General features: G+C 47.0%; 1 protein-coding gene across 2 annotated transcripts; it reads left to right on the top strand.

Annotated features, from left to right (window-relative positions):
* The first annotated feature begins 3,278 nt into the window (after positions 1–3,278).
* On the top strand, positions 3,279–17,390 carry LOC146173230 (uncharacterized). 2 transcript variants are annotated; one of them, XM_084583135.1, is made up of 4 exons: positions 3,279–3,381; positions 10,071–10,251; positions 11,724–12,537; positions 16,918–17,390. In XM_084583135.1, the coding sequence occupies exons 3-4, from the start codon at positions 11,726–11,728 to the stop codon at positions 17,336–17,338; spliced, it is 1,233 nt and encodes a 410-aa protein (XP_084439261.1). In that variant the 5' UTR covers positions 3,279–3,381; positions 10,071–10,251; positions 11,724–11,725; the 3' UTR covers positions 17,339–17,390. The 2 variants fall into 2 exon arrangements, with proteins under 2 accessions (XP_084439261.1, XP_084439260.1); XM_084583134.1 differs by lacking the exon at positions 3,279–3,381 and adding an exon at positions 3,580–3,686.
* Positions 17,391–18,120: the final 730 nt, after the last annotated feature.

The following is an 18,120-nucleotide window of genomic DNA, read 5'->3' as shown; positions in this document are numbered from 1 at the left end:
GCTCCTTGGCCTCCCCCCTCTGGCCGATTTTCAATCCCGCAACAAACGCCTTCACTTAGGACACGCTCACGGGAACGACTTGACGCGAATGCCCGGCTGCGGCATCGGGTTTCGGGAGAGCGCGTCTGGCCGACGATCGTCGCTGCGGCGGCGCGCTGCTCTTGCGCCGATCGCTGCCGCGTCGCGGGGTGGAACAACTTTGTCTAGAACACATAACTCTTATTGCAACGGTTTTTTGAACACCTGCACCCCAGCCGTCCTGGTATGCATGCTCACGTTTTGAGTCTTTTTTTTCATGTTATTCTGAACCTTTGCTCAATTTCTGGCTTTCTTCGAGGGAGACTTGCCTTGCTTTTAGTGTCGTCTTCGTGGAAGCACGGCGCGTATGCTGTCCACTTTCTCTTTTCGCCCCCTCTGCCCTTTTTCTTTTTTTTTTTACTTTCTCTTTCTCTCTCCGTCTTTGTTGCATTACCAGCCATTAATCAACGGGAGCTTTCGCCCTTTCTATCTATTCATTAATGTTTGTTTCTCCAAAGACAGAGAGCGAGAATTCCTTCTCCTTCTCTTAACAGTGGCGTAATGTGCGGACTTATTCTCCATTCTACTTTGAAGAAGGACGGTCCACCGTCCGAAACTGTTGGAATAAAATAGATAATCGGGAAAGTTGTGTGACATCCTGTTTGAATTTAACTCTGGCCCATTAGTAACAAGCAAACCATGTCTATATATATATATATATATATATATATATATATATATATATATATATATTCTTTCTTCTTCCTTTTCTTCTTCTTCCACGGACACGGCTCGCTCGCTCACTCACTCTGACTGAGTGAGTGAGCCGCGCTGTAAGGGAAGGGAGGAAGGTGGGAGTGAAAGAGGAAAGAGTTTTTCTTCCCTTTTCATCACCCGCCCCATTCTCCTCCTCTCGCGCCGATATATATATATATACATATAGACATGGTTTGCTTGTTACTAATGGGCCAGAGTTAAATTCAAACAAGATGTCACACAACTTTCCCGATTATCTATTTTATTCCAACATTTTCGGACGGTGGACCGTCCTTCTTCAAAGTAGAATTGAGAATGGAGAATAAGTCCGCACATTCCGCCACTGTTAAGAGAGCGAGAATTTCTTCTCGCTCTCTGTCTTTGGAGAAACAAACATATATATATATATATATATATATATATATATATATATATATATATATATATATATATATATATATATAGCATGCCCAGCAAGCGGTGCCGTCGATGCTGTCGCAGCGAGGCGATGCGTCGTGGCGCCAGCGGCCTGCACCGGTGGCCGCGGAGGCCACACCATTCGTCGGTGTTGCGTGCTCCTTCAACACAACCACAGCGCCATCCGAGACGGATATCCAAGGCCGGGCGATGCGTGCCGCCGCAGTGGAAGAGGTATTCCCCCCTTTCATTCGTCTGGGCCCGGCGCCGTCACCTGATCGAGCTGTTGTGTACCTCCGGACGGCAGTCCTGCTGGAGAATTCAAGATTGCTGAGCACTCTGGTCTGGGTTCGTGTGTGAAAGATAAACCCAACAAAAATCCCCCCCCCCCCCCCCCCCCCCCAGCAACGAGGTTGGACCTATCCGCCTCTTCGATTCTTCTCACAACGCCAGCGCCGAAGGGAAGGCTACGCTCATTGGTCGAAGAGGGTAGGATGTTAATGACCGGACTCTATTTATTAGAACACCCGGCCATATTGTTACTGTCATTCATCTACATTGCTTTGACGATGTGACGTCTTTCTGTACTCCTTTTATGTGTTAAGAATGAGAACACATTTCTCTTAATGCTTCTTCGTGCCTGAGCCCACGTCTAATCGTTGCTGCTGATGGCAAGCCCCTCTGCAAACCCGAGCCACAGCTGCTATAATGTCACGCGAAGCCTTTCACTGGTCACAAATAGTGGTTGACTGACACAGACAGGGGAAATGCTTTTATTCGCATTCTCTGAATTTTTGAATTTTGACAACTGAATTTTTGACAACTCTACTCCGCTAACATGGTTTAGGTGTTATCTTGTATCCAGACCGAGACATTGTCAACGCGTGCTCCCGTCCTGTGTCCCGCGCTGTTATCCTCAAGAAGCGTGCTGATGTCATAACAGAATATATGTTAAGCCGTCAGGCGGACATTTGGAGCTGGGTGACTGAAGGCGTCCTCAGGCTTCATTTCATGGTTAACTCAGCTGTGTTTCTGATTTTAACTAAACTTGTTGAGAGGGAGAGACCCACAAAAGCAGTGCGTAAATCATCTCGCATATGTTTGCGCGTAACTACACATCCTAAAGAAACTATAGGCTTTTTGTTAAATGTCACTACCTACTCATTTCTCTTTGTGTTCTACGTTTTCTTATAATTGGTGCGAAATGATCACAGAAAGAGAGAGAGAAAGAGTGACCAGAGAACGACGGGCATCAAGCGCATTTTCATCTTATCACAGAGCTGTCATTTCTCCGCGGACCTCTCCTTACTCATGCTGTCTTCCACGCGACGCATCAAACTCGCTCCAGGTCAACTCGCAAAACTAACCCGGGAATATCCACTGCGATCTCGCGTAATGAGGGTTGTATCAAGTGAACGCATGGAGTGGCTGTGCGTCCGTCAGTGTGCGATCATGCCTCGATTAGCGTACACAACAACAGAGGTTTATTTAGAAACTCTACAGGCGCAGATTGCCTCTTCGAGGTCGATAAGAGCACTCGCTTCCACGTGGTGTTCGTGCCCGGTGTAGTTAGAATTTTTCGCCGGACAAAAACGGCGTCCGAACGGCATCGACTTGCCGCAAGCGCACATGCCAAAAAGCTGACGGAGAGTGTGAAATAAACCGCCTTGAGCGAGGCATTCGATGCGCGCACACCTAAGGGCAGATGGCCGCTTACCAGGCGGGAGGGGAGCTTGCACCGAGATGAAATGACAATCACTAACAGATTTAAATTGCTCGCCGTTCGCGCCGACACCGACACGACGATGATGATGATGATGCTCAGGGCCATGCTCTTTGAAACGGGGCGGCAACTGGTGCGCAGATGGAGTGCGCAGGCCAAAAGTGAAAGGAGGAAAGAAGAAAAAGAACAAACAAACAAAAGACAGGGAGTAGCAAAGCACAAAAAGAATGATGCCATCTTCGTGGCTGTTGCGCCATCTATCCTACGTTACGCGAAATAAAAGCGTAAGCGGACCAATCACATCACGAGATTGTTCTCTCCGCTTCTGACTGCCGTCTGCCGTCCCGTGTACAGCGTGGTTACGCTAGTAGTTCTGCTTCGGATTCACAGCTAGCCTGCGTGGGAAGATTTAAGCAAACATTCGATTCGACTATTGCTACCCTCCTGGGTCATATTTGTGCAAACTGGTGAGTCCCCGTTTAACTATCACATTGATCTGTTGGTCTGCATGAGTGCACAAAAACTACTTGCATTTTCTTCAAGTCACGCAAATGCTGTTGTGGCTGAAACAAAACTATGCAGCGCGATTTGAGACATCTCACTTCCTTGCTAACGTATTTCTTGTTGTACGAGAAGCAGTACCTAATCGCTGCTACGGTTCTCTAGGTAAATCTTGAAATAAGCAAGAGGACCGCGGGGAATATTCGGATCGAAACTGCGTTCTGGAGCGCGCTGCCGCCGGTTACGAAGTCTACTTGTTCGAAACATACAGGCTCGTGTGTGAGCAGTCGACATTCCTGCGGTTAGAAGGTTTATTTATGCAAACCCTCGCCGCAGCGATTAATGAAATGGTGCGAACTCATGTGCGACTTCAATGCACGCTTTGCAAAGTGATTAGGAGTATAGTGTTACATTCTCCATTCCCAGTCGGATGTTCCCTACGTCTGGCGTAGATATTACGGTGTCCCTAGGTGAGTAGGCGCGATGACCGGCCGGCAAGGCACAAAGCTTAGTTGTACACGGTTTCTTGGTGCGGAACGAGTTCGCGTTAATCGTGATCATAAGTCACTATGAGCCACATTGGCTAATTGACTTCAATGCAGACTTCACTGCAGAGTGTGCTGTGGAGAAATGCAAAGTTTGAGCGTTGCTGCTGCGCACGGTACATCGTCCGCCCCTTGATGTGGTGCGTTCCATTGAACGCATAAGTTTATGGGCCTTCTATAATTTCTTTACAGGAAAGGAAAGGGACTGTATTTATCACTCGCAGAATCCCGCTACTTTCATCCTGACTGGAGAATTATGACTTGCATTTCAAGATCTCGGGCGTGCCCCGCCGGGGTGGTGCAGTAGTAAGACGCCCGACTACTGTGTCGGAGCACCCGGGTTCGAACCCGACCTCGGCGGCTGCGTTTCGATGGAGGCGAAACGAGAGGCGTCCGTGTGCTGTGCGATGTCAGCGCACGTTAAAGATCCCCAGGTGGTCGAAATTACTCCGGAGCCATCCACTACGGCTCCTCTTTCTCTCTTTCAACTTTCACTCCCACCTTCCTCCCTTCCCTCACGGCGCGGTTGAGGTGTCCACAGAAAACAAGTGAAAGTTACCGCGCCTTTCCCTTCCTATAAATCAATCAAGATCCCGGGCGTGGCGTAATTAAAGCGCTTGACGATCCCAGGAATAAAGGTTTCTTGGTCGAGACAGGATTTTTGTTTTCTGATGATGTCATCAGGATCATGAACAAGTTAATTCCGCGGAATCTTGCGAAAAAGTGGGACACTTCTCGTGGACGCACGGACACGCTGACCAGTCATGAGCCATAGAAGGCTTTCGCCTTAAAATGTAAAATTGTTTTACAAGAAAGGAAATATGCGGTATCTGTCACACCTGTCCGCGGACACCGTACGCCTCCGCCCCATGACAACAAAACTGGCGCAGCTGTGCTGTGTCCGGCACTCCTCAGAGGATCGTGTCCAGACATGCATTAATTGAATTATATTAATGAAGTTACTGTAATTTGTAATGTAATGAATTACTTTTTGACACTAATTTCGCAGCAAAAGTAAATCATTCCTTTCAAAGTTACTTTTACTAACTCGGACAACAATGACGTGAGCCACTGAGCAATGACGTGAGCAATGACGTGAGTCCATGACGTGACCCACTGTGGCATGAACATTACTGAGGGCAAGGTGTCGACGTCGATTCTTGGGACTGCGGAAGCAATAAATAATCTCGCTTCTTCGGGCCCTTCAAATGGCGAAGGCAGCTACGGACCAGCAAGACGCTATACTGGGGGCAACTTTCTGTGGCAACGGAGCCAAAGCTACGGGGGCGGGGCTTTCCTAATTGTGTTACACCGCCATGTAGTTCCGAGTACCTGGCCACGGTGATCAACAGCGTGCACGACGTACGCTGTCAAAAACAGACGTGCGTTACGAACGCGCGTCTGTCAAAAATAGACGCAAGTTTCGAACGCGCGGCGGGGAGAAGTGGTAGACGCATCCCACCCGGCCCCGCGTACGCTGCTTGTGCTTTGCGAGATTGTCGACAGGTCGCGCAGCAATCGCCATTAACGCTGAGTATTAAACTCCCGCTGTATTGCCTAGTACTGTAGTGTAAGCCTGATACAATAATAAGGTTGATATTTTCGCAATGTTATACCATTCGAGAGCATCATCTGCGAAATTTCTGGCGGCACTATATTCTTGCGCGGAGCGAGCTGGTGCGTTTCGGCTCCGTAGCCTCCACCACATTGCCACAGAAAGTTGTCCCCGAGTATAGGTTCGCCGTTCATTTCACGACCGTTCAACCGTGCTCCTGCTTTTGTTGTTGTTTTGTTCTTTTTTTTTTTTTTGTCGTCTTATTTTTTGTAATGGCAAGCGCTATAGGAAAGAGGAAGGAATAGCTTTCCGAGACGAAATTTCGCGGGAAGATGAATGTGTGTGCTTCGCGTCTGGAGAACAGGTTGGTTTTAGTTCACTAGCTTTACTCAGTTTTTGCATGGATGGAAACTAGAAAGTAATTTAAAAGTAATTAAATTACTCAGCATAAGTACTTGTAATGTAAATTTATTAATTTTTGGGAACACTAATGAGTGATTTAATTTAATTACTTTTCAGCGATTTTCAGCAAAGTAATTAGTAATGTAATTTAATTCCTTTTCAAAAGTAATTTTGTCATGTATGATCGTGTCGCAGTTGCGTCGCGGATTTCGTCAAGTTTAATTTTATTTACAAACATTTTGCATTCGAGACGTTATCACTGCAATTGTAGTTAAAACTCTCATTTCTGCGCTTAGGAATTGAAACAATGGACAGATTTCACAACAGTTACCTTTCCATAGTGGTTTCACCGCGCTTACACATGGAACGAAAATAAGGACAACACCACAGAGCGCGACGTGGTGTTGTCCTTATTTTCGTTCTATGTGTTAGAGCGGTGAAACCACTATGAATAACCAACTAGGCCCAATTCTCACCATTTTAGCAGTTACCTTTCCGTCTGTAGAAGTTCACATGCAAGCGCCGTAGCGAAGCAGGGGCTGCTCTTTGTGTGTTTGTGTGAGAAGTGATCGGAATGGACACAAAAATAAAAGGTGCGACCTGTTTTTGGTACATATCCAACTACAAGTCAACCAGAAAGGGAACGAAAGTTTTCTGCTGTTTTATACGCCGCCGGACACCGAAATATTCAAAAGGTGGTAAATTGCTCTTCATCGTGCCGATCAGATGCAGTAGCCATACTATTTTGTACAGGCATTTCGACGAGCAGTCTACCGCTTGGTACCAATAAAAAAAAATCGAGGACACTTTAGTGGCTAAAAAGATGAAAGGTGAAAGCCTGAGTGCTGCATTCTGCTACGCGACTATTGCGCATGTAGCAATGAATGCTGCTACGAGTAAAGCGAGCGACTACTTTTTCACATTCTGCGAGTGCATTTATTCAGTGAATTCTGCTTGGCAGCGACGAGATCGCGCTCCTTGTATCTTCGCACTTGTGCTACGTTTACTGTTGTGCTTGATTTTACCGGGTGCGCGGTATTAATTAGTAGTTGATTAATTATTTACACAGTTGTCAGCAAAGAGTAATTATTGTGTATTTATCGATTATACATTAATTGCAAACTATTAATTAGTGGTTACCTAATTACTAATCAGTGATTATTTATTTATGAGTCATTGATTAGTAATTTATCATTGATTGGCATGCGGCCATATAAAGCACGCATTCGCGCATTCTGTGGTGGTGCTCTGTGATTGGTCGAGACCTCCATGACGTCACCCCGTCTCGACCAATCAGAGCCGCCGCAAAAGCGTGACACTTTTGCTGACGACAACGATGAGGCAATAAAGGCTTTCGCCTTAATTGCCCATCAAGTGCGGACATAATTTGATCAATGCCTGCCGTAAACAAGAGACTGCTAGCCCCCTCTTGATCAACTTCATATGACCAGAGTCGTAAGCAAGAAGACCTTTTGCCCCTCTTCTCCTATAAAATCAACACGTATGGTCGTCGTAAAGCACAAGTCTGATATCCAAGTACTGGATCTGTGCATTATCTGGAAGCTCAAACGTGAACTCAAGCCCCGGATGTGCATTAGGGAAGTGTGTAACTATGCAGCGCCAGAGGTCTTCAGTCACATTCGGATCATTATCTGAGTCGTGAGTGAGTCTGGACTAACTCTCAGATCGGGATCTGAGTCGTGAGTCCAGACTCACATGTAGATCGTGATTTGAGTCGTGAGTGAGTCCGGACTCGCATTCAGATTATGATCTTAGTCGTGCTGAGTCCGACCTAGAAAGTTCCTATGAAATCAGATAAATTCTTGCTCAGAGGTTGAAGATGGTTTGGTTTGGTTTGTGGGGTTTAACGTCCCAAAGCGACTCAGGCTATGAGAGTCGCCGTAGTAGAGGACTCCGGAAATTTCGACCACCTGGGGTTCTTTAACGTGCACTGACATCGCACAGCACACGGGCGCCCTGCTTTTCGCCTCCATCGAAAAGTGGCCGCCGAGGCCGGGATTCGATCCCGCGCCCTTGGTAACAGTAGTCGAGCGCCGTAACCACTGCGCCACCCCGGCGAGTAGAGGTTGAAGAATAATGATATGAAGTGATCGAGTGAGTAATGGGCACAAGTCGCTAATTAGATCCCAGCGGACTCGAATTGCCTGTGTAATTCAAATAATGAATAAGCTTTTTGGTGAGCTGATGATGTAGAGCAATTTCATTGTTTTTTGTTACGCAATTATTTTGACTATGGCGAATAATGCAGGTTAATCGAACGTTTGTTCTCGTTGGCGTGTTGTATTGCGGTGGATATATAGTTCTCTATTTTCTATTTGTTTATTTAGAAATATCTCGCAAATGATTTCACGGGTTAGCTGCTCGTTGCTGCACAGCGATGCGAAGCCAGGCTAGCCATGCATAGCTCAGTTCAGTTCAGTTCAGTCGTTCAGTCGTGTCCGACTCTTCGTGACCCTATTGACCATGTCACGCCACGCTTTCCACTTGTCGTGGCGGAGGGGCTTGCGAAACTCGATGAAGTCGTGAGCTCTGCTGTGTAGGGCCACCCAAGATAGACAGGTCACGGCAGAGAGTTCTGACAAAATGTGATTCACTGGAGAAGGTAATGGCAACCCACTCCAGTATTTCCTGCCAAGAAAACCCTATGGCCAGTCATGCATAGCTAATATCAGGCTAATGAACTTCGAAGAGAGCATTGTGTAACCGCATTTTTTAGCGTTCTAATTCTTATTGCGAAATAATTCATAGGCTCACCACCACAGACCAAGAATCTTGTCCGATATTTCTTTTTTGTGGGCCATTGCTCTAATTGGTTAGGCTGTTTGAGGAGGTCACAAATACATGGCTACGTACGTGGGTAATTTAAACGCATTCTGGTATAGCTGAAATTTTGCTTCGGTCGATTTGGTCCAAAAACTGTTCAACATAATTTGCCTACGGCGACCACGATGGTGACCTCCAGGGACGCCTTAAATTTGCCCACCCACCGCCGAAATTTGACTTCGTCTGACTTGGGCAAAAATCTGTCCAATTTAATGTGACTATGGCTAACAAGATGGTGACCTCCACATTTGACCGGGCCCACCCTCAAATTTGGTCCCTTCACCCCAGTAGATTGACCTGAGCCGATTTCGGAACAAAATGAACGGAGAACATATTCGATTACGGCAAACACGATGGTGACCTCCAAATTTTGTTTCAGGTCACACACGGTTTACCAACGCTCGAAATTTGATTTTGGTCAATTTGCATCAAAAAGCGATCAGTTCCTAATTGTATTGACCATCCTCGACACTATGGTTACCATCCTCGACACTATGGTATTTGAGTCGTGAGTCGAAGTTAGTGAGTCAGGAGACCACTCATACGCTGAAATTACACAGCCCGACTAGCTTGGCTCGAAAGGCTACGACCACCGGTGAATTTTCATGAAAAGAGGGGACTTCTATAGCGAGCGAAGTCAGCCAACCATGTTGAGCCGCGATGAAAACAGCAATTAACGCGTAATGCTGTATGAGTCGCGAGTCAAAAATGAGTGAGTCGAGATGAGTGAGTTCGAATGAGTCGCGAGTTGAAATGAGTGAGTTCAAATGAGTCGTGAGTTGAAAGGAGTGAGTGAGTCCAGATTAGTTTTGAATCTGAGTGAGCCCTAGTGAGTCGTCATCATGCGTGAGTTTGAGTTCATGAGTCTGAGTGAGCCCGAGTGAGTCGCCAGCTTGCGTGAATTCGATTTAATGAGTGTGAGTGAGTCCGGGCCTTGTGAGTCTGAGTGAGAGTGAGCCCGCAGATGGACCAAAATTATATGAGTGAGCACACGTGATTTTGCCGACCTATGCTGTAGAATCATTCCCATCCTTGCTCTGGACCAGCGCCCTTATAAGCACTGCGCCTTGTGCGGTCTTGAAACCCCTGCTGACGTCACTGACCGTACTGTAATCGGCAACACCTGTCACATCCCTGTCGCCATAAAGAATGCGTCGCTGTTAGTAGACGTGTTAGTATACGTCATATGAATCGACTGTGAGGGGTGATATGTCAGAGGAAAGTATGTAGGCGGCAGGAGGCTGCTGGTGTGGTACGTACACAATAAAATTGGGGGATGTAACTTCGTGTTTCTTTTTCTCGCATATAGAGCACGCGGACTTTATCCCACTGCGGAAGGAAGAGGGGCCAAAAGAAGCATTGGCAATTCGGAGCAATCGACGCCACGCCGCAGGAGCAACGTTAAGAATCGTCAAGAAGAACGCGAAAGCTGGTTTGCTGACTTGCCGTCGCGCCCGACTTGTCAACGTGGACATCGCTGTCAAGGATAGGTGAGTTTTCTTTATTGGATTCGGACAAGGGTGCGGAAAAGATGAATATCAAGCATGTTACTCCGCTCTGAAGATGGGGACATGTAAGAAAAGAGGGAAACAGACGAACGGAAAGACAGAGAGGTTAACTAGATCATGTCCAGTAGGCCACCCTACACGTGAAGGGAGGAAGAAAGAGAGAAAAGGGTTATGAGAGCGGCAATAATGATAATTGGTTCACAGGAAAGGAATTCATGCGCACGTATGCTCTGTGGACACCTGAGTCGCGCCGTAAGGGAAGGGAGGAGTGTGGGAGTGAGAGCGGAAAGAGAGCAAGGGGTGACATAGTAGAGGGCTTCGGAGTAAGTTCGACCACCTTGGGATTTTTAACATGCACTGACATTGCAATAGCACACGGACGCTTCGTTTCGCCTCCATCGAAGCGCAGCAGTCGGCGGTCGGGATCGAACCGTGTACTCCGGCACAGTGGTCGGGCATCTTAACAACTGCAACACCGCAGCGGCGATTTATGATATCGGCAACGAAATGAATTTTTCACGCATCCATAAGCTACTAATTAATAAGGCGACAGAGTACTAACCGATCTAGCGTCATATTTCGAAATCTTTGTTTAGTTATACAGAAACAACTCCCAGAGAAATAAACCATAGACCAACCAAACTTTGATTTTAGCTCGTTTTATCCGCGGGCAATTTTTGGTTGACTTTCTTGATAATTACGGTGCTTATTACGGCTATAGTGTCATGGCCTCTGAAGATATGCTCACCACGAAATTTCAACCTTTGCGCGATTGTGCCGACGTTGAGCACGAAAAGGTACTTCGTAGCTACGCCATATTGGACCAATTGAGGCGGCCTCTTGACGCCATGTTCCCAGTTTTCATCGTAGCGCTTTTAAACTGCAGCTTGGGGAAATTCGGATTTGTGCATGAGTCATTTCGGTCCGCGCTGCTGAGGCCAGCAGTACGGACGGCACCCTGAAAACTTCCAACGTGGTGCCCTCAAATCTCATATGTTGTAAGAAAGCTCGAACTCAATTAGAACCGGGCTGCCAGGTTTGTTTCGGCAATTTTGGCTTCCGCAGAGTGTGACATTTTAGAGAGGTTTAGCACACCGTGATCCGCCACCGCGCGTTCCACTGCGCATGCCCAGATCAATTTGGTGCCGATAGATGGCGCCACATACTGGATGTCGGCACATATACCTGCCGCATTGGAACCAATCAGCTTGTACGCCCCGCCCACGAGCGGTAGAGGGTCACGGTGGCGGATGGCGGATCACGTGTGGACATCGTTTGTTTCGACAAAGAAGAGGCGGTCCTGTGAACGCCGGCGTATTGGATCAGTTTGAACACCATTTTCATATCGCAGAAATCGCCTGTAGCAGGCGGTTTACCTAGACTCTTTCTACCCGTCTTCAGTGTATAGATAGCTGACTGAGTCGTTTTACTAACCCTTTGTAAACACTTTGCAGCTATGGAGGCTCCGGAATCCGAGGAAATGTCTGTCTCGTACATGTACGACTACATACGCTCCGTGACGTATTTGGCCGAGCGGCAACGACCTGTGCTTTCTGAGGGTCATATAGAGCACCGCGTCGACTGGAGCGACACCCTCGCCATGAAAGGTGCCCGGGCAGTTCTCAGTGGTATCAAGTACCCAGATAAGGAGACCCGTCTCTCGCTGTACGCATCCTGGCTCAGGATATTCTCTTCAAGTGTCTGGGACGACTCTTTCGACGGCCTCATGCTGGACTGTGTGGCTGCGACGCCGTCGCCGACGGCCCCGGAAAAACCTCTCTTCGCCAGCATGTACAAGATCTGGAACCCCATTATCGATAGGATTCAACCAGACGTCGAAGGTCCTTTATTGGACCCGCACAATATACCACGCTGCTTCGCACGCAAGAGCGAGCCAATAGAGCCCCTGCCATCGTCTCCCGGCATCGTCAACTACCTGGCTGATCTGATCCGAAAGGGTTGCGCCAGCCAACAGGCCCTGGACGAAGCAGGCCTCATCATCGGGTTCTGCAGCATAGCTCTAGCTGTGGTTGCAGCCAAACCGGTCTGGGAGGTGCAGGATTTCTTCCAGACACGAATGAAAATGGCGCTGACTGCGACGGTGACCACGTCCTATGAAGGTGACAGCGTGTTCTGCCCCAGTGAGGCCTTCCTGACGGCACTCGCCAGCAAAGCTCGCTCGACTTCCGGTGTGGTGAAGCCTTTTCTTCTGATTCTCGTCCTCGGCCAATACGCCTACAACGTCGGCGTCGAGAAGGATGTGCCCAGGTAACACCGTAAGATATAATTAAGCGGATTGAGTCTTTGAGACTTCCTGGTCCACAGTAATAGTAAAAAAATTGGACAGTTTGACGCTGTCGAAGTTGGATATCGAGCATTTAGCTCGGGGTACTTTAGCGCTGGCACGACCATGCGTCCTCTATTCGTCTTTGTAATAACCAAGGTTTCGCGTTCGTTGCAGCCGAAATCACGTGCCATGCATGCACCTTCGTTATATCTGAGATCACGTTGTACGCATATATCTTCATTATATAGTTGCTTGTTCGGTATATCCGAAGTCATTTGGTTTGCATGATGCCTCGTTAAAACCGAGGTCACGTGTTCGCTATATCCGGGATTGCGTGGTATGCATGCATCTCCGTTCGTAGGGCTCATAAGCTCCCATTAAGGGTATGACGCGATAGCGCACGCTAGCACGCCATACAAGAAGGCCCGTGAATGCACTGAATACGCGGTGAATAACGTTGTTTTAGATAAAGTGACGGAGTCTGAATATTTAGGGGTATATTTGACGGCAGACCTACAGTGGACCAGACTCGTAAATTACATCACAAATGAATGTATGAATTACATTGCAAATGAATTACATCGAATGTATGTATGTATGTATGTATGTATGTATGTATGTATGTATGTATGTATGTATGTATGTATGTATGTATGTATGTATGTATGTATGTATGATGTATGTGTGTATGTATGTATGCATGTATGTATGTGTGTGTGTGTTTTTTTGTTTATCATATTAATTTTACTTTCAAGTGTTTTAGTGTTTACCCCCTTGCTTTAATACCACGAAGGCGATGCAGGTATTCAATAAATAAAAAATAACAAACAATAAAATAAAACAACCTCCCCCCAACCCCAAAAGCCTACTGGAAGGTTGATTCTTATTCTATCTTCCCACCGAGTTGACAGCTCCTCCCAATTTTCTGATATCATGTGGTTTTTGTTGAGCTGCATAGCCCAGTTTGCGGCCATGTAAGATGCCACATGCATGCGTGCCTGCAGATATAACGAATATGTGACCTCGGTTATAACGAAGATCCATCTTTGTCCTAACCGAGACCAACTAAAGCTAATATTCACGTTCGGAAGCATCGAATTACTTAATTTCGTATGTTGTAGTGTGTGTGCTCTTGATATCATTTTTCTTACCACTCATAGTGAAGCGGTTTACAGTGAATGTATAACTGTCTAAGCGCAGTGCTTTGATACGGTGTCATTTATGGTCCGATACATGCTTTCTGTCTGACGCGCGTATTATGCCGACAGCACTAATGCAATAAGCTCTACGGAGTTACGAAGCACACCATTAAAGCTGTCCCATCACTTGCACTCTCCAATAACTTTTGGAGGCGACAGCAAAAATAACCTTTTCAGGATAAAATCAGGCTTCGAATTTGTGGAATAAAAACAACAAGCAAGTGTTAATTGGCTGCAGACATAAACAGATGCTGATACTGATGAGATACTGATGCCACGCTATCACATGAGAGGGTCAAGTTAGCTGGAGCTGCCAATTCGGGTTTCTCCTATATGAAGGCGTTAGGAGAATTCATCCCGTAACCAGTAGATCCCGAGTTGATGCGGGGCTTAATATTAGAGCACAAGCTCTCCTATTCTGGATGCAACTTCCAATTTCGCCTCGATGGGTCTGACTCACGTTAACCTACTTGAGTGTAGGTGTTTACCGAGAAGTCGGAAAAATACTGCGCCTTCCTTTCCCCAAAAAGTTAAACCAAGTGTAAGGCGATAGCTGAATTCGGTCATTGTTGTTGCTGTCGGTGTCGCCGCCGCCACCACCACAGAGCAAAACAGCGCAAACTTCACAACGGACAGAGAAGGGCAAACGAGACACAGGCGCTGACTAACAACTGAAGGTTTATTGTTCTGACACCTCGGAATATATACAGCAAGCATCAAAAATAAGATGAACAACAAAGCCTGATAGACACTCATCTCAGCCAGACATCAAGCAGGAGCACCATGATCATCCAACACCCGATAGGAAAAGCAACTCCTTATCTAGAAGGGCTATGGAGGGAATGTTTACACAGCTGTCTTTTAGTTTTGCAATGTTTTCGGCCTCGATTATTTCTCGCGTGGTTTTGTCACCGCACCTGCGCAGCACGCTCGTGTTACGCAATTCAGGAGTGCATTTACAATCTCGGCAGTGTACACCCAGATGGCCCGAGATCTGCTCTGTCACATTGTAGTTGTGCTCCAATAATCTTTTATTAAGACATCTGCCGGTTTGGCCTATATACGCATGGCCACAAGACAAAGGGATCGAATAAACGACGCCTTCCGCACACGAGACGAATCGGTCGCGATGGTTTGTGGTGCAACCTATGTGTTTCCGACCCATCCCATTCACTCGCTTGCAAAGACTTGACAAGCGGTCCGGAGCCGAAAAAACAACATCTACTCCAACCTATCTTTCTCAAGTTGTGTGAAATCCCGTGCGCGTAGGGAATGACTGCGATCTTCTTATCCCTGTCTCTACTGACTGTTTCTTTAGTTTTTAACATAGCCTCAGCTACTGAGGATAATAGCGCCGGTGGATAACCAGCCTGCACTAGTCGGCGCGTCTGGTTTAAAAAGCTATCTTCCAGCTTGTGGTTGCACGATTTCTTGACTGAATTGTAGAAGCAAGAATTGATGATGCTGCGCTTAACCAACTTCGAGTGCGCTGAAGTAAATGGCAGAAGGGGTTTGTTGGCACGAGGCTCAAAGGCCCAGCACACATGATTGGGGTTGAAATATAGTCCTAGTTATAAAAACCGTATGAATACATTAGTTGACAGTTCGTGCGTGACAATCAAAGGGCTCAGAATGCTTGAAAAACTACGAACAACATTGGAAGCTTCGGACGGGAGGGCGTCTTGTTCGCACTCTAGGAACACAAGATAATCGTCGACAAATCGAAATATCTGCTTCACAGTGCTGCAATCAAGAAACCTGCGTAACGCCCGGTCTTGCATGGCTAAGTATAGATCACTGAGGACCGGTGCAATGGACGAGCCTATACAGATACCATTTTTTTGAATGAAAACCGAACCGTTCCATTCCGCGAAGGTCGATCTCAAAAAAAGTGGACAGTAGCTCGAGAAAGCCGTCAGTAGAAATGCTAGTCGCGTTCTGGAAGTTTACAGCTCCATGCTGGTCTATGCAGTCCTTGATGCAATTGATCAAGTCGTCATGAGGTATAGGTCTTTTATGTGAATGGAAAAACCTAATAACGCTCTTTCGGAGTTTCCTTTTAAAAACGTGACCACAGGTTCTGCATTCTTTACCAAAAAAGGGTCGTCAATAGTTAGTAGCTTAAGTTGCCTTTGTAAGAACGATGCAACAGATGTAAGAATGATGCCACCTTTGTAAGAATGATGCCACCACCATCACCACCACCACTTGAACCGCCCTGTAAGGGAAGGGAGGAGAGGCTGGAGTGAAAGCGGAAAGAGAAACGGGAGCCGTAGTGGAGGGCTCCGGAGTATAATTTAGACCATCTGAGGATCTTTAGCGTGCATTTACATCGCACAGCGCACGGACGCCACTTCGTTTCGCCTCCATCAAAACGCAGCCGCCGGCGGTCTAGATCGAACCCGGGTACTCCCGCACAGCAGTCGGGCGTCTTAACCAATGCACCACCGCGGCGGGGCGGAAGCCTTGGAAACTAAAACTGGTAACAACTCGGCGCTGCAGGCATATGAACACAGCGCCGCATGCATGCGAGGGCTTAGATCCAGGCACCGCCAGAGCGTGGTTGCGGCGTGCTGGTGCAGTGCTTTAACTCTACAAATTGCAGCCTTCATGTGGAAGCCGCCGCATGTGGTAAGATACCCGACCACTGTGCCGGAGTAGAGTACCTGGGTTCGATCCTGACCGTGGCTGCTGCGTCGAAACGAAGAGGCCTCCCTCCTCCTCCGTGTGTGATATCGGCGTATATATATATATATATATATATGGTTCACAGGAAGGGAAAGGCTCAGTATCGGTCACACTTTCTTTGTGGACACATGAACTGCGCCGTAAGTGAAGGGAGGAAGATGGGAAAGTGGAAAGAGAGAAAAGGGAGTCGTAGTGGAGGGCTACAGAGCCAGTAGCAGGCCCGTGCATTTTCTTTACAGCCAAAACAACAACAACACTTGCCGGAGAAAGTGTGATAGATACTGCGCCTTTCCTTTCCTGTAAACCAATTATATGTAGCACAGCAACAAATACCGACAAGAAGCTAACGATGGGAGGCAAATTATTGGGTAGGAAGGGTAGGCTTTTGCCATTCTCCTCTTAAGAGACACCTGAGAAACCCTCTAATTTTTTTTTTTTTAAGTAGCATTCTCTCACTCAATCTTTTCTTTGCAGCGCGGACGTCAGGTTCCTTGAAGAAGGACATCTGAAGCCAGCAAAGTACGGTCAACTCGAGGTAGTCGAGCTCCTGTACCGTGCGAGAGATATCACGGGATTCAGCGTGGACGAAATCAACGAGATTCTTAGAGAGAACGCCAGCTCAACCTGCATGGCGATGTCTTGCTCCAACATCCAAGCCTACCTTCAAATGGCAGAAATGCCCGATCAGAAGACAAGACCGTGGTGCCGTACGGTCAACAAGAGTTTCTTCTGGGCACTCCGTCTTTGCGAGAACCTGGACTATGCGATCAGGCTGACCGCCCTGCTGGCTCCCGACCCCAGTGACCAGCTCTGGCAAAGGCCAGAATTCAGGGACGTCTCCGATCAGTGTCTTTCAGAAGCTCGGTCTTGGGCGAGGCGCTTGAAGTTTTTCTGATCAGCGGAAAGAATGGCGAAGTTGCCAAAATAAAGACTTGTCTTGTAACCAACGCGGTATCATGTAGCGCGTGTTACCTATATACTTGCTGTTGTTTCGGTGCATTTCTTTACTTGGACCATTTCTGACTACTTTCAGCATGGAGTGAATGCAGGCTTTCGTAAAGAGATACAGTTTTCACTGCTGTAGAATTTAAACTAGTGTGCTTTTTTTTTTCTTCAGCGAGTTCAAGTTTCTTCCTGGTTATAAAACTATTTTCGGAGCTTACACAAGCGTGCAATTTGTACTGAAAGAAAAGAAATATGTCCTGCAAGCGTAATTAACTGTTGCGGAACTGCTACGACATTCATCAGATCCGAGTTTTGACTCAAGTTGCGCCACGCTGGCGCCAAAACATTTTTGAAAAAATGGGAGCAAAATTGAAGTCGGCCCTTTTAATGTTGGCTGCGCGCTGCTTCTACGACTGCGTCACGCCAAGTATAGGCTACAAAGATATCCGAAATTACCAAGTTAATGGACAATGTTTTGCTCGAATTGAGTAGAACTGCGTATTTTTGTCCGAAACCCGGAACTAATATCCGAAAATCACAAACCTTCATGCACCCCATAACTAGCGGTTAAAAACTGTAGCATTTCTAATCAGCCCTCCCTAGATTAACATGCTCGATTAACAGAACGTGGCAAAAGAACGCGGTGGCGGCAGGTGAGCATATCAGTTGGGTATTCGCAGCATTCATTTGCACCCCGTACATCTTTCGTCACTTAGAATGCTGATAATGTTG

The sequence above is a fragment of the Amblyomma maculatum genome, chromosome 11 (assembly GCF_055883805.1).
Source record: "Amblyomma maculatum isolate TAMU_Amacu chromosome 11, ASM5588380v1, whole genome shotgun sequence".
In the NCBI taxonomy this organism is placed as follows: Eukaryota; Metazoa; Arthropoda; class Arachnida; order Ixodida; family Ixodidae; genus Amblyomma; species Amblyomma maculatum.
Note: the sequence above shows the minus strand (reverse complement) of the source record. Positions and strands in the feature narration are given on the sequence as shown.